Source organism: Corvus kubaryi, unplaced genomic scaffold, assembly GCF_017639235.1.
Source record: "Corvus kubaryi isolate FWS band 111438036 unplaced genomic scaffold, C.kubaryi_AGA036_p1.0 split1-131, whole genome shotgun sequence".
Lineage (NCBI taxonomy): Eukaryota > Metazoa > Chordata > Aves > Passeriformes > Corvidae > Corvus > Corvus kubaryi.
Genome location: NW_024582073.1, coordinates 20,647,622 through 20,671,977, shown reverse-complemented (window position 1 = coordinate 20,671,977; position 24,356 = coordinate 20,647,622). Strand labels below are relative to the sequence as shown.

The 24,356-nt window shown below is 38.0% G+C and overlaps 1 protein-coding gene across 3 annotated transcripts in view; it reads right to left on the bottom strand.

The window, feature by feature from the left end:
- Positions 1–24,356, bottom strand: part of TBC1D14 (TBC1 domain family member 14) — a 65,391-nt gene that overhangs the window by 4,286 nt on the left and 36,749 nt on the right. For 2 of the 3 annotated variants that reach the window (XM_042052933.1, XM_042052934.1), the window contains 10 exons: positions 23,725–23,843; positions 21,062–21,144; positions 18,911–19,028; positions 17,249–17,355; positions 16,312–16,392; positions 14,827–14,921; positions 13,714–13,785; positions 12,276–12,404; positions 9,219–9,328; positions 286–544 (listed from right to left, as the gene is read on the bottom strand). In XM_042052933.1, coding sequence (XP_041908867.1) covers positions 286–544; positions 9,219–9,328; positions 12,276–12,404; positions 13,714–13,785; positions 14,827–14,921; positions 16,312–16,392; positions 17,249–17,355; positions 18,911–19,028; positions 21,062–21,144; positions 23,725–23,843 — 1,173 coding nt within the window. Of the gene's footprint in view, positions 1–285; positions 545–9,218; positions 9,329–12,275; positions 12,405–13,713; positions 13,786–14,826; positions 14,922–15,255; positions 15,307–16,311; positions 16,393–17,248; positions 17,356–18,910; positions 19,029–21,061; positions 21,145–23,724; positions 23,844–24,356 lie in introns of all 3 variants that reach the window. The other variant, XM_042052932.1, reaches the window with a different exon arrangement.

Genomic DNA, 24,356 nt, shown 5'->3' with positions numbered 1-24,356 from the left:
CAGCAGCCTTTGGAATTAATAAATTTTAAAAATTGTGTGACACTTTATTTCATAAACTTCACTCAATATTTCAATTTTGAATGTTGACTGAGGTCTCTCTTTCCAGAGGAGTTTAAGCTGAGGGAATCCACTCACCTCAAAGTACGCTAAGAGCATGGAGTGAGCTACACAGTCCTACCTACCCATAAAATAACACCAGCTGTGCTAAAACATTCTTCCAGACGTGGCCAAATCCCATTTCTGTAAGTACAATCACCAGTTACCAAAGATTGACATCCTCTTTACCTGAGCCCATTTTTTGTTTCTACTTTGCATCTGAATGGCAGCAATAGATGCGAAGAATTCTTCTGAAGGCAAGTCCTCTGGTAGTTTTGTTAAAAACTGGGCTATATGAATAAAGTCCATTTTGGTCAAAATATCTTCAAAAAGTTTTAGTATTCCCAGCGCTGTACGGAATAAGAACTCTTCTCCATCACGGCAGAACACATCCCAGACACGACAAGCCAAGTCTAGTGGCAGAGATTTGCTGTACAATGTGAATATCCTGAAAAGCAGGACAAAATTTTCAGAGTTACTGGACAAGAAGTCTTGGATACTCACAGAGGTACACACACCAATCATCAGTATGTTTGAAGCTTCTCAAATATTTGTAATTGAATATTCCTTTTTATATTTCAAAAGTACTTCTGTTAGTCACAGCATACCAATCCATGACACAATATAAAATTGTACAACCATTAACGCATGGTCTCCAAGTTTGATTTTCTTGGATCACACCAGAAGAAACAATATACATGGTTTTACACAGCTAAATCAAAGGCCTATTTAATCATCGCTTCAGAGTTGAGAATTGATGCAGTTTGAGTTGCAAAAACACAAAAAGCTGAACCTTAAGACAAACTGCAATGGGAATTTTGTGATGCAGATATAGGAGGTGAATAAAATTAACTCTCATGTCCCAGGCTTGATTAACTGGCAAAGTAATAATAGCATGAGTTTTGGAGGAAGGATCAGCTTGAACTCCCTTCAGCTGAGAGAAACAGGCAAGGCAGGATGTCCAGAGAGGTGTAGACTGTGGTGATAAGATGGTGGCTCAGTGTGCCTGTACGGATGTGATCCCTGAAGCAAAAGGGTAATACCAGAAGGAACAACCTCCTCCTAAGTTGCTAAAACTGTATTCTCATTAACTACCGTCAGCACATTTCTTCCTTCACCAAAATGCTGACAGCCTTGCAGCCAGAAACAAAAAGTTTCTCCCTCCTCTCTCCTTTATCCAGCATCTGGCTACGCAGCAGAGCGTGAGCACTGCCGCCAACAATGACCTAATAGCAAGCGATGAGAATTAAGCTTCCTGGAATCACTTAACAGTGTATCAGGGGAAAGGGTTACAGTGTTTTTTTTCCTTCAGAATTCAGAGAGAACTTTTCCACAGATGCACTGCACAAAAATCTCCATAAAACTGCTAAGAATTCTCTCCCTGGCAGAGGTCAGCAAAGGCTCAAATTTCAATCAAACCTTCCCACAGCTTTTAACAAAGAACTCCTTTTCAAGTACGCTGAATTGAGCAGTATTTTTCATGTGTTTAAAACTACCCTCTATTCCCTCCAATTTTTTATTTAGGAAATTTGGATTTACATTAAAAAGATAAAATGGAACAGATACACACACACACACACACACATATAGGTATAGAATATGAAGTAATGTATTTTCACAGCAGTCTAATAATCAAAGGTTTTCTGCATTATCTGTTTTTTACTATATAAAAATTTACTTGAATGATGTGTTGTTAAGTATATGACTTCTGTGTAAATCAGCACACTTTATAAAAAAGGGAAAAGATATTAGTTTTATAAACACCCAGACGAAACTAACATTTGCAGAAATTCAGGTGACAAGTGAATTGCAGCTTTATGATCCTTAGGATTTTACTGTTTTTTCTAGTTTTACATCTTATTGCAATCTTCTTATAACAAGTGAAAACATTTTAAATCCTGTTCTCCAAAAAGCTAAGTTAGAATTATAAAAATAAACAAACAAAAGGTCGAAGCCTGGGATGAAAAACCCACACACTTGTTCATCACACATACATGAAGGTGTAAGAAGAGCAGGATACAAGCTCCTTCTTTGGGTTACTGGCTGATCCTGCACTGCAGACTTCATATACTTTGTATATTCTCAATCTTTTTGCACAGTCACACACATATAAAACTGTACTGTCACAGAATATCTACATGGCAGAATTAAGACTGTTGTCTGTACACACATGTACAGGAAACACCAACAGCTTTTCAATTTAAAAGGAACAGTGTAATAGGAAGCAATTCAGCTGAGTCCTTTCCTGATCACCAAGTAGTGGGCAAACACCCAAGCAGAAGCAAGTCTGGGTCAAAGATAAGTAACCATGCCAACTTTTTGGACCTGTTTTTATTCACAAAAGCTATTATTCTGTCATGATTCAGACCTAACATGAATAACCCATTTGTCTCCAACTATGCAGAAAATTAACTGGCAAAAGAACTATTTATTAGAACACTACTTTTATATGAAAGGATTTACATCAAAAAAGCTGTCACATCAAATAAGGTATTTGCCATTGAACTCTTCATAATTTGGAAGGAAGCACCATTTGCAGGAACTTAACAAGGCAATTAACTTTTATTAATATTTGCATGGAACTGATGCATCAAGCCCTAACAGCAGAGACTGGGCCCCTAGAATAAGCAGTGAAACATCAGTAGGAATCACTGCTTAGAATGGATACAGCATTTCATCCCTTCAAACATTTCCTACTGAAAGACATTTTTTATTAGATGTCTGAGCGACTGGTCTGAAATGCAGCTGAAATTTATGAGAGTAATAAAGTAGCTGCCAGACTGAAGCAGTTCCAGCAGCGCCTTTCAGCAGCAGTGGCACACTCCTTGCACATGACCTGCTGTCGCTGTACTGCAGGATGACTTCTGTCTGCAGCTCTCTTCCAACCCACTCTAAGTCGCAGGTGCAGACAACACAGATAACTCACACAGACATATCCAGTGTCAGAGCAATGCAGGTGCAGGCTTCTGGCCTCTCTCTGTTTGCAAGAGGAAAAAAAGAAGCACCAAATGCTCCTGCTCTTCCTTGGCCCTGCTTATGATGAAAGTGTACCTTGAGGTAGATGCATGAAGTCCTGGCTGGTTTGCTGCTCACAGGGAAAGCATATGACCATAAAGTCATCAAGAAAGCAAAGCACTGCTACCATGATAATCATAGGCTCCATGCGTCTTTCCTTCACTTTCTCTTCTCCCCTCTCTTTTTTCTATTTTCTTTATTTTTTAATTAAATAGTCTTTATAAGATATTAGCAGGAGCAATGCAGACAGGTAGGCCAAATTTTGGATTGGCAACTCACACACAACACTGTTGCAAATCAGATCTTATGTATTCTTGCACTACACATTCCTTTCCCCTGTCTATAAATTTTAAAATTATTACAGTCTAAAACAAAAGTGGAAGTGTTTACTTTGTTTCTTATTTGGAAAAAAAACTAAATAGTATTTAATATAAACTACTGACTGCAAGAGAGCATTTTTTGGGGGGAGTGGAGAGTTGCTGGCATGACATGGACTATGCTTTTCTTAAAGTAACAGAAAGCAAGCTTACAAATACTTTACTGGAAGTGCCCACTAAAAATGGTCACACAAAGTGGCTTGGACCTTTATCATAACAAACACATGGTGTTAATAGGAAGTTCATGTTCACGGAGCACAATCACAGTCCACGTAATACTAAAGAACCACTGATCAATCCATCAGTACAAACACAGCCCCTGGCTATAATTATTAGTAGGGATAAAGAAGTGTTTGTATAGTAGCAGCAGGCCATAAATAGACAGCATGTGTCCTTGGCACATCCACATTCTACTCTGCTCACAAGAGCCTGCGGAACATCAGCTGATGGAGTGAGAGGCCAAGACTGGGCTGTTCAGACACACTACTTCCCCTCTGTTCTCTGTGAACCTGACTGCATGTTGCCCTTTATGGCTCTTTCACACTTGATCCCCTTTATACTCACCCAAAAAAGTAAAACCCTGTATAGCTTTTGAATTCTTTCTACAAGATTTATCAGTTGGAGTTTAGGCTTAAAGCACATGGGTCCTTTTTAAATGAGATGCCTTACTTGTGGCAGGTATCCCCCAATAATCATGTGACAGTACCTTTAAATTAAACTATTCAGTCCTTGGAATTTTCCCATAATAGAGGGCAGCAGTGGAATTAAACTAGCAGGGGGGCTCTCCTCTCTAAGTCCTCTACCAGCTCCAAGAAAACCTGCACAGCTGGGCCCACCTACAGCATTTCTTTTACTTGGAACATATCCCTTCAAAAATGATTTAAATGCACCAAGTTTACTGCTGTTCCCTGCAGCACGGGTTACAGGAAGAAGCATAAAGGAGACTAGTTGACTCCACTGTAATTGTGGCAGGAGCAGGAGGGTTTCCCAGCAACTGGTCTGTGCAGCACTGGCTACTGCAGCCTCCCAGAGCTGGCACCGGCTGGGATTTACTGCACACATGCCTGCACATTAACCACACCAGCCCCTGGAATAACTGCAGGCATCCCTTTGGAGCTCAGAACAAATGTTCATTTAAATAAAATTAATGTTAGAGCAAGGCTGTTTCACAGAGATTTTTACCTACAAGCAAAAGGTCTGCCTACTCTGCCTACACTGTACCATATTCTTCCCTGACTTTAAACACACAGCAGCCACACTCTTAGTGGCAATTTAAAGAAAAAAAATCTAAATCTGTTTCCTACAGGATCAAAATATTTTGAAGTAAAAAGTATGTATATGTATGCACATACACACATATGAATACACTTAAACATATATTTAAGTAAAATATGTAAGTTTTACATAAATACAACCTGCACTGTCTAACAAAATTAAAGACTGAGTGGTACAAGCTGTGTAGTTCAAGACAAGTGTGAAAAAGTTGAATGCAGTATTGGGCAGGTCTCCCTCAAATAGCCTACATCCCTGTGCAAGATCACAGTGCTGTAACTCTTTAAGGATGGGAAGGAACACAGTAAGTTGTCCTTGGAATTAAAATAAACAGCTTGAATATGGATGCAGGTAGTCAGCAAGAAAAGCTAATTGGCAGTTCACTGATACAAAGACCTTGAGAAGCAACATCCACAGTCACTCCTGACTGAAGTTTCTTTCAAGTGCTCTTAACACCCACAGAGGTAACAAGAGGGGGGACCTGATATGCCTCAAGACTTCAATAACACTTCAACACAGACTTCATCACTTCAGTTCTTTGCTCACAAGTCAGTAATTTTTTTCTTTTTTGGTTTGTTTTGGTTTTGTGTTTTGGTTTTTACCCTATATATGTACTAAGAAAGAAAAACTAATCACAAATGTTTACTCAATAAAATACAATAAAGAGTATTCTATCAAAATAAAATTGTTGAAGGGAATGTAAACTTTCAACCTTCTGTCAAAACAGTCTTTTTCTCTAAATCTCTAATTTCTGGTATTGTTTCTCAGGATTTCTTCTTTACAACATAGTTAGACAACAGCATGATCTTAACATGCCTGTCCCATGAGGATGCTCAATTTTAGTTTCTCCTACATAACAATCACCTTATTTATGATAGCATCATCTCCAACTAGTATCACAGAATACCCTAAGTTGGAAAGGAACCACAAAGATTACTGAGTCCAGTTTCTGGTCCTGCACAGGAGCCACTCTGAGAATTACACCAATTGTCTGAGAGCATTGTCTGAAAGCTTCTTGAACTCTGCCAGGCTTGGTGCTGTGATCACTTCCCTGGGGAGCCTGTTCCAGTGCCCAGCTGCCCTCTGGGAAGAAGAATCTTTTCCTAATATTTAACTTAAATCTCCCCTGACACAACTTCCTACACTGGGAACCAGAGAGACGAGATCATTGCCTGCCCCTCCTCTTACCCTCACAAGGAAGCTGGAACTGCAATGAGGTCTCCCCTCAGTCTCCTCCAGGCTGAACAGACCAAGTGACCTCAGCTGCTCCTCACACGGCTTCCCCTCAAGGCCCTTCAGCATCTTTGTTGCCCTCCTTTGGACACTCTCTAATAGTTTCATGTCTTTCTTATATTGTAGCACCCAAAACTGCCATGGGGACTCAAAGTGAGGCCACCCCAGTGCAGAGCAGAGCACAGCACGACAATGCCCTCCCTTGCCCAGCTGGTGATGCTGTGCCTGATGCACCCAGGACAGGGTTGAGCCTCCTGGCTGCCAGGGCACTGCTGACTCACATTCAACTTGCCATCGACCAGCACCCCCAGGTCCCTTTCCAGCATCTCATTTCCCCAGTCTGTCCATGATCTGGGGTTGCCCCATCCCAGCTGCAGAATCCAGATAGGTTACTGTGAGAGACAGTATCAAAACCTTCACTGAAGTCTAAAAATATCACATCTACCCAACTAGGTGGGTAACCTTGTCATAAAAGGAAATTAAGTTTGTGAAGCAGGACTTTCACCTTGTGAACCTGTGCTGGCTGTGCTATCCTCCAGGTGTCTTTCAATACGTCCCAGAATAACCCTCTCCATAATTTTACCAGTCACTGTAGTGACACTGACAGGCCTTTAGTTTCCAGAGACACCCAGCTTGTCCTTCTTGAAAATAAGGACAACGTTTGCCAGCTTTCAGACAATTGGAACCTCTCCAGATTCCCAAGACTGTTCAAAAGTCATTGTGAGAGGTCTCATGATGATATCAGCCATCATACTCATCAGATTGGATGAATCCCATCAGGTGTCACAGACCATGAGGCTGGAGCAGTAAATCCCACACAAGTTCAGGGTTGAATAGAAGTTTATCATCCTCACAGCCATTGTCTTCCAGCTCAGGGCTCTGGGACCCCTAAAGCACATCATCATTGTTAAAGACCAAAGCGAAGACAGCATTAAATATCTCTGCCTTGTCTGTGTCCCTGCTGGTGAGGTGATCATCCCCATCATGTAACAGGCTGATGTAATTTCTGGACTGCTATTGACATTATTGTCCATTAAAAATACAATAACCTGGTGATTTCAGTGTTGTCTATCCAGTTACTCTACCACGTTTACAGTCATCTTATTCTGATGTCCCTTTTATTCAACTGCTTCCTCCACACACAGGCTTTTCAGAACATTGAGGCAACACAATTTCAACATCTTTCCTCTATCACTGAACACCCCAGCCTCTGGTCTCTTTGTTCCCTTCTATCTTATGCTAGTACTTTTTCCATTCTCTGTGCATAGATCTACTTCAACTTAATATTCTCAGCCTTCACTCATGAAGTCCTTCTCATAGTATTTCTCCCATTAAATGTTGGGAGAAATGAGCCTATTCATTACAACCCCCAATAATTCCCCGAAACATGATGCATTAAAATTTAATCCCAGTGTAACAGCCAAGTCACACAAAGCCCATGTTACACCACCCTCTGCACAACAGGCATATACAACCACACAAATCAAGCAAAGGCAGCATGAGAAGTCCATTTGGAGCTGAATCTACCAATGGATGTTAAGGACAACAAGAAGCTGCTTTGCAGAAAAGGATGGGGAGGTTCTGGTGGTCACCAAGCTAAATATAAGCCAGCAATGTGCCTGTGCAGCAAAGATTGTTCACAAACTCCTGGGCTGCAGAAGAAACACTACTGCCAGTGTGCCAAGGCAGGTCATCCATCTACTCAGCACTGGCAAGCCAGCTCTGGGCTTCCGAGTATAAGAGAGACATGGACATACTGGAGCAAGTTCAGCTCACCATGAATGTGATGAAAGGCTTGGACATGTGAAACAGAGGGAGAGGCTGAGCAGGCTGGTACTGTTCAGCTGGGAGAAGAGATGGCTTAGACCTAAATGTCTAAAAACACTTGATAGGAACATGAAAAGAAGACAGAACCAGACTCTTCCTGGTTGTATCCAGTAAAAGAACGAGATCCAACAAGTACATGAAATACAGGAAAGTCCATTTTAAACATAAGAAAATAAAAAAACTTGTTAACTACAAGGATGGTTGAACACTGGAACAGAGTTGCCTGAAGAGACTGTGGAGTCTCGTTCCTTGGAGATACTCAAACCCCAAAGGGACAAGGTCCTGAGCAAGCTGCTCTAATTGTGCTTTGAGCAGTGCTTTTAGATTGGATGATCTCAGAGGACTGTTCCAATACTTCAGAAATTCTACAACCTTATGAAAATTAATGTATTCAAACTTCAAGCTTGTATTGGATTGATTTACTTCAAATGTATTTTTGTTTAAGAGATCAGCAACATGTTGAGTGCTACCAACTAGGTCTTAAAGATCAGGGTACTGCCTGTGAGGTTCAGGTGAAGTTGCATTAACATTACAAATATTTTCCAAAAGAACACCTTACTAATCTCAGGGAAAAAATCCCGCTGTTACCACTGGGCATTTATTCTTTTACTTAAGGCATTTGTCAGATATCTGAGAACAGAAGATGTTGTCAACAATGTAAGGGCAAACCAATTTTTCACAAAAAATCTTTAATGTCATTGGAAAACTGACAACAAAGTCTTGTTGAAAAGAGACATTTTAACTACCCCAAACCAAGGTCTGATAGGCACAAATGCAAACACTCAATCTGGAGTGCATAATACCACACTGAAATCTGGCAGAAGTACAAATAAGATCTTTGTCTTCTTTCCTCTCTAAAGAGAATATTCTGATTATACTAGAACTAAAAGGCAAAACAGTTTCATCTAATCAAAATACTCTAATTGCCTGTCTGCTAAGTGCAATAGCTCTTCTGTAGCTTCGAGTTTTACATTGTATGGACAAATGTTTTAATTAGGCTTTTCCTGATCTGTACAGGACAAAGTATACATTTCAAGTGCAAGACTGGCAGTATTTTCTGAATAGACAACCCTGGTACACACCTGCACATGCAATAGACAAATTTTCTCAGAAGATCAATTCAAACAGGCACTACATATGGATAAACACTGCTATCCAGCAGTATTCCAAAATAAACTTCCAACTTAACACAAGTACAATAATAAATGTTAGGAAAATGTTAAGCATCACAGAAGTATGTGGGAATGATTTAGATTGACAACTCATGTACTGAACAAAAAATAAAGCCTTTATCTTAGAAGAATATTAAAGCAGGTAAGAACATGGCAGTTTCTGTCATGAACACTGACACAGAGCTGTATGTTACACACATTAGGAATTACACTTTCAATGTCTTACCAATCAATTAGATAGATGTCTGGAGTTAAGTTATTTTTTTTGAAGTGAGCAAATAACTTTGGCAGATTTTCTTCGAAGAATACCTCAAATGCGGCAAAGTAAGTCAACATCTGGGAATATATAACAGAGAAAACAAGCAGTTAGCTGTGTTATTAATAGGCTTAAATGTATTATCTGTTGTAGGATTAACACTCTTCAAAAATAGGATCAAATGAATTACATGATATTATAAAGAGGTAAGCATTTACATAAAAGGCAGCATCTGCAAGCACTAAGAGTTTAAGATCCACTCTATATACAATTCTCATACTAAACAATGTAACATTTGCTTTGGGTCTTGGCCAGCTTCCTTTGGAAAGAAAAATACCAGCAGGAGAGAAGTTTTTTGCTGATTTCTCAAAATAATTATAACAGAATGGTGTTTTATGCTTGTGGCAGTAATTTAATATTATACTGAACAAAATCCAAGACCCAATGGAACATAATGAAATACAAAACTAAAACAATGTTAATACTCCACAGCAACAGTGAAGAGTCCAGTATATTCCAGTCATAAATCATATTGTAATACCAAAGCTATTCTAATACCAACATAATACCATACATTCTACATTTAGATAATAGGCATTTCATTTGCAAAAAGGAAGATACGAGTTTCACACAAAAAATTCAAAGACTGGGACAAAACACCTATGCAAGAGAAACAGTTTGTAACTCTCTGACATCATAACCCCTGAACTTCATGCTTTTAACACAATGACTTTTATGCTACTTTAAAATCTGAGTATTTAGTCAAATTTCATAACAGAGATCATGATAAAAACAAATTTTCCAATTCAACTAAGAGTTAAAAACAAAAGGTTATTTAATCACCCTCCCTAATACTATAGGGAGAAAAGTTAAGCGAAGTCCTTGAATGATTCAGTAATTTTAACTACAATACCCCAATAAAAGCAATAAAGAAAGGCTGTGATATCTTCAAAGTTTGAGTGCAACAGCATACATCTTCCCAAAGCATCATGACAGTAAAGGGAAAAGAGGCTCCTTTTGGAGACTTCTGTGTGTAACCCTTTTAAAGGATGACAAGTTTGTTTCCTAGGTTTTTTTATTGTCGTTATACAAGTATTTCCCATTTCCTCTGAATGAAGTGGAAGATGATGGACTACTTTCATTAACAGTGACAAATAAAAACCTGAGCCTGGTAGTCAGTACAAGTATAAGGCTTTAAGTCAATCAGAGATGGGTGTATGCTACAGAAGTAACTGAAGTTACGTGGAATCTCTGAACAGTCAGTTACTAAGAAACAGCTTCATGTCAAACATGACACCAGAAATTCAGGAACCCACTTCAGAGAGCTGTACCCCTGAAACAGCTTCCTAGTGTGGATTTTTACATGCATGAAATCCAAGCACCTATGAGACCTGTGAGTATAAACAAGGAAGCAGGTAATGCATCAGACAGTCCTACTTACAAAACAATCTGCTGGCACCACTGTAAGACAATTCTACTGAAGTTCCTACTTTGAAAAGTTCTGCAGAGACAGGACCTTACACATAACTGCTACAGTCATTTCTATTGATAGCAATGTGGGCAGCAGTACAAGTAGTTATTTTGATCAAATGCACATTCAACAAGACAATTCCTTAGTGGTAATGAAAAAAAATATAGTTTAATAAAATTAACCAACAAAAGAAGCCAAGATAAACCTGTATAAATTACTATTATTTACACAACTAACTTATACTGGTATTATTTTTTATTAATTTACTATACAACAAATCAGCATTTGCTTATTAAGCTGACACAACAAGATGAGGGTAGACTGCAGATCAGTATGTTCACCATAGAAAGCAAAAACCATCTCACTCAAGTGTCACTAGTCTCTTTGAAATATTAAATGACATTTTCCTTGTATTGTTAAATCATGGGTTTGCTATCATGATGTTAATATTTCATGTATCACCATCTCTGCCCTCTGTAAGCACACATTTATCACATAGTCCCTATTTGGCCAGGCTAACAGAACTGAACAGCACTATCAGAGAATACCAAACCCCACTAGCTCAGCTAAAAAAATATTTATCTTATTCTATCCAATTTAATTCCAAAACCATCTTCACAAAAACTGTATTTACACACTGAATGCACAAGCATGTCCTCTTTTTCCAAGTACTGTAATGGAGATAGCTGATACTGCTCCCAGCAGTGCTGTCTGTCCTGTGGTACATTTTCCCATGGTATTTACAACTGATGAAATTCAGGGACTGAACAGGGAATGCTTTTCCAGCAGGAATACTGATGGGATTTCTTGTGTCTCCTTTTTAAGCAACAACAGTGACTGTTGTCATCATCCACACCCTTGCTTTATTTCTTGCATTTGAACCCTTAAGAGGCAGATTCTATTTTCATAGTGCTAAGAGGTGAGAAAGAAATTCAGGATGCCATATAGTTTACACAAAAATACCTTTAAAGTAAATGAAAACCACATTTGAGGAGATGTGTCTTATTTTGCTAGTGTGCCTTCTAACATGGAAATTTAGAGACTCCGGAGACTCCAGTCAGCTCCCACCAAAAACTTGAGAGGTCAGAGGTTTCTTTCTCTGAAAAGGAGCCTGTGGGACTCAAACACAGCTGCTACAGGAAGATATGGAAAACCTGGTTCTCCCAGCAACCGTCCGTTTTTAGCAACCTATTAGCCTACGATAAAAAGCACCTTCAAGACACTTGCATTAAGGTGTTTTCAGCTGCAGTGCTGTTGAAAACCACCTACAGTAATACTCTCATAACTATTCTCTGAGCATCACAAAATAGCTACTCAGCAATTTGATTCACACGTCTTGTTCAAAAAGGTTGATGGGGTGATCTTTGATTGGGTTTGACTTTTTTGAGGGATTCTGCATACGTGTGTTGGGGGTTTGTTTTGTTTATCAAGTGTGCTGCTTTAAAATAAATTCTGATTTATTTTCCAAGCTGCTGAAATCATCAATTTTTATTTTTTTAAACTTTCTCTACACATTACCCACATCATGTTGATTACAGGTTTTTTTGCATACTTACAAGGCCATGGTCCACACGGAAAAACGCCATCTGACAGGGCTTATTTAAAAGGTTAGAAAAAGCAATGAAGGCATCTGCAGTATCCAAGTTCAAGATCAATACAGCTGCTATGAATGACATGCCCTGTACCTGAAGAAAGGAGAAGTGTAAGAAGGTAAGGAGATACCCTTTAGCAATAACTGTATTATACTGCCTCATTTTGTCCTCGTGTTCACTAGTGTTTAATGCACTCACTGAGCTGCTGCATCTTGAGAAATGTTCAGAAAAGCAAGATTTTTTTAACCCACATGCCTTTTGATATCACATGTTCAGTGCATGGAAGCTAACAATTCCCATGTTGCCTTCTTTCAAAGACTCCAAGTTAAACTCCCAAGACGAGCTAGGTTGACAGCACTTTCAAACATACAGAATAAAGATTTTTTTGAAGAATAGGGTGTTTCTAAGTAATTCTTTTTGTTCCAGGGATGGGTCATTTAGATCCTTATTTGTGGAAAGCTGGACTCGGACCCTAGAGACAAAGCCTGTACTTTTGCTTTTCAATCAATTACCAGCAGTTAAAGACAACTGCACTTACTCATTTGACAAACAAAACCACTTTAAGATTATACTCTTGTTTCATTTACCATAAACTCATGATATTGTTCCCTTTCTCTACAAAGTCTGTTGTGGAATCCAGGTAAACCTCTCTCACCCTGAGGGTACAGTGCTACCATTTTGAGTCACATGGAGCAAGGTGTGACTGTCATTCCTGCAAACCTGAGGAACAAGCTCCTTCCCAACACAACAGGTTGTTGCTGTGCCACATGAAGCACAGCAGCTGATCTGCCCTTTGTCTCATTTCCCAGCAGTCATGTTCAGCAGCTCTTGCCAAGCATTACGTGCTACCTACAGAGTAGGAACTTCCCCTCTCTACACTTGCCTTGTCTTAAAACTGCTTGTGAATAAGGAGTAAGCCTCTCTGTATAACCCTGCTCTGAATACAGAGACTAAATGAAATCTATTCAGTCCTCTCATAATTACTACGTCAAATACTATGAGTGAGCTCATGTAGCTTCAATGGGCATTGCTTTAGAGACTGGTCCAGAAGCTCATGGTGCTAAGGCACGGAAATGCCAATCATTTCAATTCAACTGCAGTCTCAGTAAGACTGATACTAACAATAAGGACTTAACTACACCTTCTCTTTGATTCCAATTTTCAAATTACCTACTTCTGAGTACAAATACGAGTTTTCCAATTACTTAACCTGTAAAAAGCTTAAATCTAGCAAAAGAAATGTTATACACACTTCTCAAGCATGTAATGGAATAGAAAAAAAACACACACAAACCCCACAAAACCATTTAATACTGGTCTAAAAGGGACTGATTAATACAATCCTTCCTCCCCTAAAAAATATCTCCTTCTCCACCCCTGAAAAAATAAATTCTTCACTTACATAGCCTACGTCAGGTCTGTAACACGTATAGGCTCCTAAAATACTGTGCAGCATATCATGGTAAGGACCACCCTATAATTAAACAAAAACAAGACAATACATCTGATTATACAACAAGCATGTTAAAAAACCTTCAGTGCTACAGATGGTCTCTATTACTGCTGACAAAGGACACGTTCTTTCCCAGTGCAGCTTAGAACAGTTGAAGTATTCCAAATAACTTTAGCCTTAAAAGAATGAAACAACTCTCCAAACTCCATTTATTATAAATACATACAGTTCATCCATACAGTTCATCCAATACATTGATTACATATTAAATACTTACACAATAGGAGTGCAAGCCTAATAATTCCTATATATTGTCAAAGTGCACTTTGACAATAGTGCCAAGAAAGTAGAACAATGATGCAAACCAACATAATTGTCTCTGAGACTGGGGCAGAATTCAACCATGAAGAAAACAGTTAAAACAGCAACATGCCGTAACACAGAAAAAGCATATTGAGAAGGACATGTACAGCTAAAAAGAATTTCATATTGTTGACTATTAATAGCTGCCATATCTTGCACTGAGTATTGTAACTGACTGAGAATTTCCAAAGGGAAAAGTTTTTCTCCTAAAAATATTGATTTATCACACTCTAAGCCTTTTACAGGGCCGCTGAAATTTGTACATTGAAGGACAAAATCTGATTAAACTGAGTCACTAAAGCACACCAAAACCATACAAGTTAAATCAGTTTTGCATCAAACCAAAAAAAAGGCCAACCGGTCCCCTTTGTTTGAGGTGCTCTCTCTCACTGTGTATTTATAACCAGCAGTGTTGAGTCACTGACTTGGGAACACTAACCTGCATCACTTCATCAGACAGAAACCAGCATGAACTAGGTTAGCTGAATCACGATGATTACCCAACAGTTTGGAGTTTTGTATGTACCTTGATGTTACTCTTTTCTAGATTATTTCTAGTTTTCCAAAATCTCTAGGAACTTTATCCTTTCAAGATGTGTACTCCTTCAGAACTCAATGGCCTGTTCCAACCAAGGGATGTGCAAGATTATGTAAACTTAATTTCCCTGAGAAGTCAAGACAAAAGTTAACATTGCTTACTTGTTGGAATATACAGAGACTAGGAAATGTTCTTGAGATATCCAGTTTTATTAACTCCAAGCTTGCTTCTCTGTCAGCTGCAGAAAACCCAGCATCTGCAAAAGCCAAAGTTACTACATTTAATACAAAATCAGTGTACACTCAATCTTGTTTTTATTTTCCAGTAAGAGTTAGCTTTTGCACAGTTCATTTATTTTTATGTGAATGCTAGGGAATAAGGCTACAGACAGAACAATTCCCCAAATTCAGCACACAGGCTAAGCAGAAAGTATGTCCTGACCTAGAGCAACCCTACAGTGCACTGTGACCCTCAATATGTTTTGAAGCAAAGTGGGGAAAGACGCAGGGCAAGGTAGGTCAGGCACTTTTCCTGTATCTGCTGACAAATCATTAGACAGACACAAGCCTGTTAATTTGTGACCCCCTCACCTCCAACAAGGCTTCCCAGTGGATCCTGAAGTAGCTGCCTCTGTGGAAAAGCTGTAGTGGAAGAGAGAAGTCCTAAAGCAGCAGCCTGTGATGGATGCTGCCTACCTCTACTAAGCTCTCCTTTCAGATTCATGTTTATTTAGTCTTTGTAGATCTTGTTACTGACACTACAGTACATTCTCCATAACTGAAACAGATCTCATACCAAGTACACTTGTATAGCACTTCTTTCTGATATCAAGATGTCTTATTGGTATTCTGGTATAGTTGGGAATTACTTACTGCTGCTTACTGAGCAAGATGTCACTAGATAATGCTTGTACCAATCACATGAGCATCTACACTCCAGAAAATAAAGAGCAAGAGGAAGCTGGAAATGTACTAGATGTTATCTTATTTAAGATGTAAACAATCTTAAGAGAACAAAGTGGGGATTTTTCTGCTTATAAATGCCAGTATGTATGTTCTCCTTTTTTTTTCTCTGCTCAGCATAATTACTCTCCAAAGGCAATTTCAATCATCTGCATGTCATTTTATAATCTCTCAAAAACAGTCAACTCTTCTAATTAATTAGTAAATCTAAAACTACTTCCATCTGCAAAAAAAAAATTGCTGCTCTCTGAAACACACCAATGACTTGAGCTCAAAGCTACAAAGGACTAAAATGCAATTTTCTGCTCTAACTTGAGTTGCAATTCCAAAACTATAGATGCAGTATTTTAACTAAATGCACTAAAAGTATTTTAGTGTTGCAATTCAAATTATAATCCCCAAACTACCATTTGTAGTTTTCCTACAGATTTGCATCAAAATAAGAACTGTACCTAGAGATTGTTTATAAAGAAAAATGAACAAGTGTGTTTTGTAACACACCAGAATTTCACTGAGAAGAATACAACTATTTCTTGCTTTCACAAAAAGACATTTTCCTTTTACCAGAACACAAATTTATAGATTTTTTTTTTGTTTGTTTAAAATACCTATTTTATTTTAAGGAATTATTTTACAAAATGTCATATTTTGTAACACAGCATGAATCATTTACAAAAAGCATACCTTCACATTCTACTTCAGCCCCTCCTGTGCTAAGTGATCGCCACTTCTCTTTGGCACGAGCCAGGCAAATATCATACAGTTCTGGAAAACGAAAAATATGAAACCAAGTCCACTATTTGTACAAGCTCATGTCCACTAACCACCTACCACGTGGGCAATGTTGCCCTAGGCATTAACAGTAGCAGAAATTCTAATTAGGTTACAGTTTTGAAAGACACGTTCCACTGACCTGTAACTTCGTATTAAGTGAAAAGGAAAGGCAATCCAAGTTGCATTTTACATTCAAATACTTGCTTTTTCTTGCAGAGCACTGATGTTCAAAATTACAGTCTGAATGGATAGTTAGGAAAGTCTAGCAAATTACATGTAAGAACTACACCCAAGGTAACTAAGCAATGCATAGAAAAGCAGCACAATACAGCAGGAGTACAGGCAGTCTACCACATTTCCTTGTTGGAATTAATTACATATGTTAGTCTTTCAGAGCTGTATTTTTCTGTACTCAGAAGTAATAGATTATTTCTATTTTCACAAATCGAAGTACAGATCTTGCCAAGGGTCTTTTAATCTCTTACAAACCTGTTGTCTTGCTTCAAATCAAAGGAAGCACACTATACACATATTCATAGGCATTTCAAAATTAACAACAATTTTATGTTTCAAAAAGAAAAAAAAAACTTGAGTCATTAATTCTGACCATCTCCATCCAACATGAAAGCAAGACAGTGACAGCAATACTCAGAAACAATTCACAGCAGCAGTCCTAGAAGCAATCTAGCAACAAGATTAAAAGGCACTGCATTTTTGAACAAAACACATCAAAGCAGCACAAAAAAGCATAACTAGATAACATTTCCTCACACCCACACCACAACAGATACAAGACTGTCCCCTTGCTGTTTGACTTTGTAAGAAAATGTCAACAAAACAGCCTCACCATGAGTGATGTTTAACTCGTTGCCAATTGCCAAGCTCCAGACTTTGCCTCTCACACTCGGTGGAATGCCCTGCCACCACAGCTCTCGAACTTTACGGGAACAACACCTGTTTAAAGTAAAACAGATTATTCTAAGAAATATTTCATTGCCAGCAGAATTGCAAATGTATCCTCCTACCACTGCTGATGGGATTCAAACCAAAATGAACATCAATGGCCCTAGAAGTCAAACATAATTTGCATATATCCATTCTTTAGTACTATTTTGCTTTGAACTGCAAAGGAAATCTTCCTTCCTTCCAATGTAATGGCTTTATATTGACAGAAGCACTGCAGCCACAATACCCATAATCTGCAGCCACACTTGATCAGCAAGAATCACAGGGAAAAAGTAAATAAATGAAAAGGAAGTCCATACCTATGCCACTGCCTATGCTAAAAACTGGACAGCTCCATACAAGACCAAATACAGGAACAAGTTATGGAAGTCTACCTCTGCCCTCTGTCATCACCCTGCTGTGCAAACAGACATGCAGTTTCCCACCCATCTTTGGAGTTCTGTGCCTCTGGAAAAATGCATGAAGATGCAACAAGGAGTAACTTTTAAGTGGGAACTTGAAGGACATTTTAACAGAAAACAGGCTTTGAAATGGATGCAGCTGATGTTCAGCAATCTGAGAGCCCAGGAGGAGGAACAGAACAGCACCTAAGTAGCAAGGAAAAGTGGCTAAACCATAACATTTCATTTATCTTTGAGCAGATTCTGAAAACTAATCTGTAAAACAGTGAATACACCGGGGAACTTATGAGTTTATAAACCAATAAAGGAAAAGGTGACCTTATTTTCACAGCAACCATAACAGATGCATCTTCAAATACTAAAGACACACATTAAATCTACAATTTGTTTAGACTCAGTTTACTATACTTCAGTTCTCCAAAAACACATTTTCCAACAAATTCTGTCCATGTTTTTAATATATATTCTCAGGATAACTGAATTCCATTGTTAAGCAAATTGCAATTCTGAATGCTGTTGGTTTATGGTGTTGTGGTATTTGGGGTGGTGGGGGCTGCATTTTTTAAGATGACTAGCAAAGCCCACCAAGATACTTTATCAACTGCCTGTGCTGCATCTTTGGAAGGAATCTTTTAGCAGTTAATATAAATAACTTTTTCCCTATTTCTCTTTTCCATCATTTGATTATCCCAGCATGTATACCATTCTGCAATTAAAGAGGCTTCATAAACCATTCACATACTTCAATCTACATTGATATTACATCAACATCTCAAGTAGTCAAGGAAAACTCAAGAGCTCAAATAGTCAAGAAAAGCTCATTTCTGATAAATGAATGATGTTCAAGTATCATGCCTTCATGCTGTTACATTCTCTACCACAAATCACTTCTCAGTGCTTCAGAGTTTCTGAGTATTGTGAGCCTTCATTACAGATAAGTAATAAGATTTAGCACAACATCACTTCCAGCCACCTTGTAGAAATATAGATGTTGCTTATTTCCTTTGTAGATGTCCAAGAACGATTTTCTAACAAAAGCTTCCAAGACCATTTAAAGATTATGCGTCCTAACTTTGTAACTTTTCTTCAGGATATAGACTCTGCAATTTTTAATTAAAACTCAGTATAACATACTATCTTACATAGTTTCCCAGTTGGGTAAGATTTCATTGTTCCAGGTTAAAACAGCATTGCCAATGCTGTCTTCCAGTTTACAGCGTTCTTCCAGTTGTTTCTTTCTCTTCTGGGCTTCTTTAAGCTCTGCAAAAAGGAATTTCCTTTTGAAGTTAATAAAATCAGAAACTAAATATTCAGTTAGTCATGGCTACACAACAATGTAAAGTGCACTGTGTTCACCCTAAAGTACAGGGGACCATTCAAATTCTGAAAATTTCCCAAGCACACAGCAAGCTGAGCAGTGACGCCGATGTGAATAAAGAACAAACTGTAACTCTAAATAAGTTTCATTTTCAACAGATGGGACAAAGACCCTTCAAATCTAACCACACTAGTAACTTTGAATTAGCACCTCAGACAGCCAACAGCCTCATCTAGTAGAACAGGTCAGAGTATTTCTGAATAAACCTCCACCCCTTTTATGATAGACTCAAAACTACAGGCCAAATGAATACAAATTTTTGCTTCATTTTCATTCTTCTATTACAATTTATGTATACTGTCAAGAAATCACAAGAGCCACATTTTTGATGCTACTTCGCATATGGATAATCTAAATGTCATACATCACAAATGGAAACTTTCAGTTCATTAACAAGAAAACATATTTCATGTCTAGTTTAGATGTATTTTACATTTCTGAATTATCACGAAGTACTTCTTCCTTCCTTCGCATCATCAAATACTACTTTTTCCACTGGAAATTTGTTAGACATGCATTTACCAAATGCAGGAAACCAGCATATTTCCACAGCAGCACAGTGGAAATACAGGACATGGATGTGTATTCACTGCCTACAGTATGAGAAGGTGCTCACCTGGCAAGCAGAGCTCACTGAAGAACAGCAGTACCATGAACAAGGTATTTGGAATGGACACTTTCAACCTGATGGGTCCACTTCAAAGGCCCACAGAAGCTGTGCCTAAGCAGAACCATAGCAACTGCCTCACAGTGTTTTCAGCTTTGATACAAGCTCTTTGCAAGCCTGCCAAAATGCAGGCTTTCAATTTTTCTCTAGCCAACAAGAAGGTGTTTACAGTCTTTGCTCTCCTGACCTCTGGACAATATATCACTCTGCAAAGCTGTTCATCTGGAGTGACATTAGGGACAATGGGTTTGTCATGGTATTTATCAGGACAGAATGACATACTCCAGTTCAGTGAAGACAGAACAAGGACCTGGTCCATCGTCTAACAATCATCCTGTTTTTCCCAAACCACCTACCCTACATGCTAAGAAAGAACAGGGAAACTCCTTTAGACTACACATACAGTAGCAGATATATTAAACAGGAGTCACATGAAGCTAGAACTTCACCGGTAGGTATATGATGTTCAAAATCACAAGAGGATACTTCTATTAGTGTGTCAACTGCAGAATGAAAGCAAGTCCTGTGTTCATATACCCTTTCTACTGTTTCATATGGTTCCAGGGTCTGGCCAGCTGGAAAAAAATATTTTCAGTAGCTCCCACTGGATGCAAAACCCAAGTCTCAATCTCCTATTATTGCAATGCTTGTTTTTAATTAGAAAACCCAGATGGTTTTCTAATATCAGCCAAAAGAAACCACTACCATCACCTCCACATCATGTTCATAGTACAGTGTTACTAAAACACTTCTGTGAAAAATATCAGGCAAAAAATTACGAGCAAATCCTTGAGAAAGCTGTAAATTTTAAGTGAGAGAATATAAAATGAACATAACTACATACATTTTCCTACAATGAAAATTATATATTTATGTACTACAGCCTGAACAGGTTGTTTCCAGTATGAAACTGACAAATACCCTGCAGTTGTAAGTCCAGTCTTCACTAATTTGACCAACAATCTCCTTCAATATATTACTAAGTTTTTAAACCCACAAATAAGTGTCACTCATTTAAGAGTTATGGATTAAAAAATTATTTCCTGCTGGATTTTAGGACCATTTTCTTTTCAGCTTGGGGCTGGGCTTTTCAACAAAACTACCTTTGCTCCTCTCTTTTTGGACTGATTCTTCTTTGAGAGGAGGCACAGATCCCTCACATTACAGAGCAACAGACTGACACAAGTGCATTCCAGGTTTAGAAAGATCCCTATACTTTTCTCCTCTGAAGACAAGAAATCCCATCACCTCTTTTTTTTGCTTGAACCACCATTTCTTCGTACTGTTGCCTGTGTTTCTGAGCTTCTTCTGCTGGTTTTGCAGGAAGGTTCCTTAAAAAAAATATATTATTTACAGTTGGCATGACTGTCTAAATAAAATTCTAGATACTTCTAAAAGAAAAGCACACTCTGTTTCTTGTCAAAATATCCAGTCAAAGAGCAGAACAACAGATCCTTGGAAAGAATCTTTTTTTTGCCAGAGTCAGCAGCTATGACTACGTTTATACACAGAATATGCTGAGTAATTTCCTTATGTTTGGTAATTTCAGCATTTTTATTATTAAACCAACTGAACCCATAGGCTGATCTTCATAAAGGGAACATACTGGTATATACCAAGCTGGTAGGTTTTGATTTGAACTGGTAAGATTCAGGACTGTACTCTTTCTTACTGTTCACCTTGTCTAAGAGTTACATCCACAACTTTCTTTACCCACACACAATGACTCCCCAAACCAGCCACCTTTTCCCCTCTGGTCTCCAAGACCCCATTTCTATTTTAAAGACTTAACTCCTTCCCCACTCTTCTAGAACAACAAGTGGCACTGGGGTCATCTTTTGTATTCTCCACTTCTTAATACCAACAAAACATTTTGATTTGTGATTAAGACTCTGCCATACAAATACATGTCAAATATTCCTATGTCAGAACACGTGACCTTTCAGTTAATCATATTTGTAATGAACGTAACCATATGTATCTCTTACAACTACAAGATCAGCAAAACATCAAAACAGGAAATGACTAACTATTTTGTTCTTCTGTATTGTAGAGCACTGTATTTTATTCCTAGAACAGTTTATATCTTCGGTTAACAGAAAACCTATGCAAAAATTCACTTTTATGTTCCTGTAAGGTGTCACACATCAGGCAGCTGACAGCCCCCAACATCATTAATAGTTAGCATGCATTACAATTTATGTAACCACAGTGCCTGTAATGTACACATAACCATGTGATACTGGCCTATGAGTATTTTTCCAAATCAAGATTGTTACTAGAGAAACAAAAGTAAATTTTCACATTGGTGAAATGTTGGTTTGTTAACCACAGAGACCAATCTACTCTTTTTTCAGTTTTCTTTTCCAGTTTCTTGATCTGCATCTTTTTTTAAATCCAACTCTTTAGAAATTTATTTAAGTTAGGGACAGTTTGGAAAGGAAAACCTGATGAAATTAATCAGGTTCTGCTAACTTAAATTCCACCACTCAAATTATTTGCCCTATGTCTTAACATTACCACCATACATGTGAGGTGATGTTTAGTATCTATTAAAATTCAACTACTACTTTTTCCATTTGAAGCTAGAGGCACTATGGAATATTCATTGATTTTTTACTATGAAGTTTTACCTAAACCCTACAAATGAGTGTGAAATCAAGAGCAACTATTGAAAAAAAGAATCCCACTCCACTTTTCTGTCTTAAAAAAGAAACTACTTAAAGCCTAATAGGTAAACATTAAAAAATAGTATAGAAACTGTAGGTAAACAATTAAAAAAAGATTCCTTAGGAAGAGTCAGAGGACAGCACTGCTGTCCAGAGCAGTAAGTGATGCTTCAATTGTCTTCAATTTTAAAAATTCCTTCCTTTTCTGCTAGAAGTTCCTCACTCTATCAACAGTAGGAAAGAAAGCAAAATCTGGACATTCTCCTGTAATGTAACACTAATTCCATCTGTCTGAACACTGTATTACTCAGATTATCCTACAAGGAAAGAGATTTTTAACAGGTTTTTAAATACAACAGATAAGCTAGTATGTTTTGTTTCCAGTTGAACATAATAAACTGCTATAACAAATAATCACTCTTACAGTTTTCTACATCTCCCAGTGTCTTGCCACACAGTCCATCAGCCAAGCCAGAAAGTTACTTAAGTAACCCTACAATTAGACTAGTTTGATATGAACATTTTTCATACAGGTTTGTTAATGAAAACACAGATCTGTGTTATGCCAGTTCTTCACACCAATGCACAGCTATACTAAAAATGCAGATGTCATGCCCACAAAGCCAGATCACATTCATAATCATAAACTGACTAAGCATGACCAAATCTTTGTAATTCAGGAGAAAAACATGGTAAAGCAGCTGCCGGCAAATCGCTTTGGAGTCAGTCTGCATATGCAAAAACCTCCTTGCAGTAAGAGGCATGAAACAACTCATCAAGTGCTTGACAACCCTTAAAATGTGATGCTGAACTCACTGCAGAGCAATCACTATATTGTTTCATTATTTATGGAGGTGTGGTCTTTCTCTGTGTAAACAGGACACTGGATTCTTGCTTCTCAATTTCTTTAGCAGATACCAGCTTTGTTTTTATGCTTAAGTTCTCTCATGGAAAATAAAAGTCCCTTAATCATGTTTAGAAGGTAGAATTACTCAAAACTAAAGCTCTGCTATCCTAATTACCTCCCTTAACAAAAAGCCATTGCTTTTATTATAAAATAAGGTTCCTTCTGTTTGAATAATTTTTCTCATAATCAACCAAATTTCATATTCCCTAGTCTGAAAAAAAAATCTGCTTTAGATTTTAAATAATCTGTTTAAGTTAGAGTAAGCAAATACACTTAGAAAATCTTTGCTAGGTTAATTTTAAAGAGACCCTCACTGTGGCACTTTCAAAACTTACGCCGGTCGGTCCTCTAAAATAAGTGCTGTAGTGGAGAGTGGTTCAAAATCAAGATTCTTCCTCACATTCTGTTTAGGAGAGAGTGGTCTCTGAGCTCGTCCAGTTTTTTCTTCATATTCCTAGAGAAGAAAAACACAGGGCTACTTACAAGAGTGGAGAACACCAAGATAATGAACTTGAGAATTTAAAAAGGGATCTACAAAAGTCTTCAAGATAATGCTTTCACATCTAGCCTTACTGCAGTACCTCTGAGGCTTTTCAACTAGAGCAACCTCAACCCTGAAAACAATGGCAAAATTTATGTTCAGGAGTGAGTCTTGATGTTTTTTTCCATTCTTTCTATTTGTAAAAACATCTTAAGTTCCTCTGGCTGACAGCCTGCTTTTACAAAGCACTACTACGAAGGCGTTTACAAACAGCAAATACTAACTGAGGTATAAAAATATGACCTATTTTATTTTTTTTTTCATTTACATGGTTTTGAAAGCAAAGTCAAAAATGACCACAAGCTCCATGTCTTAAAATCTCATTGTAAGATTTCTCCTATGGAAGCTGTTTTCATATGCAACATCTCAACAGTGGGGAGAAAAAAAAAAGGTTAAAATCACTGTTGGACAGAAAAGTCCACACTT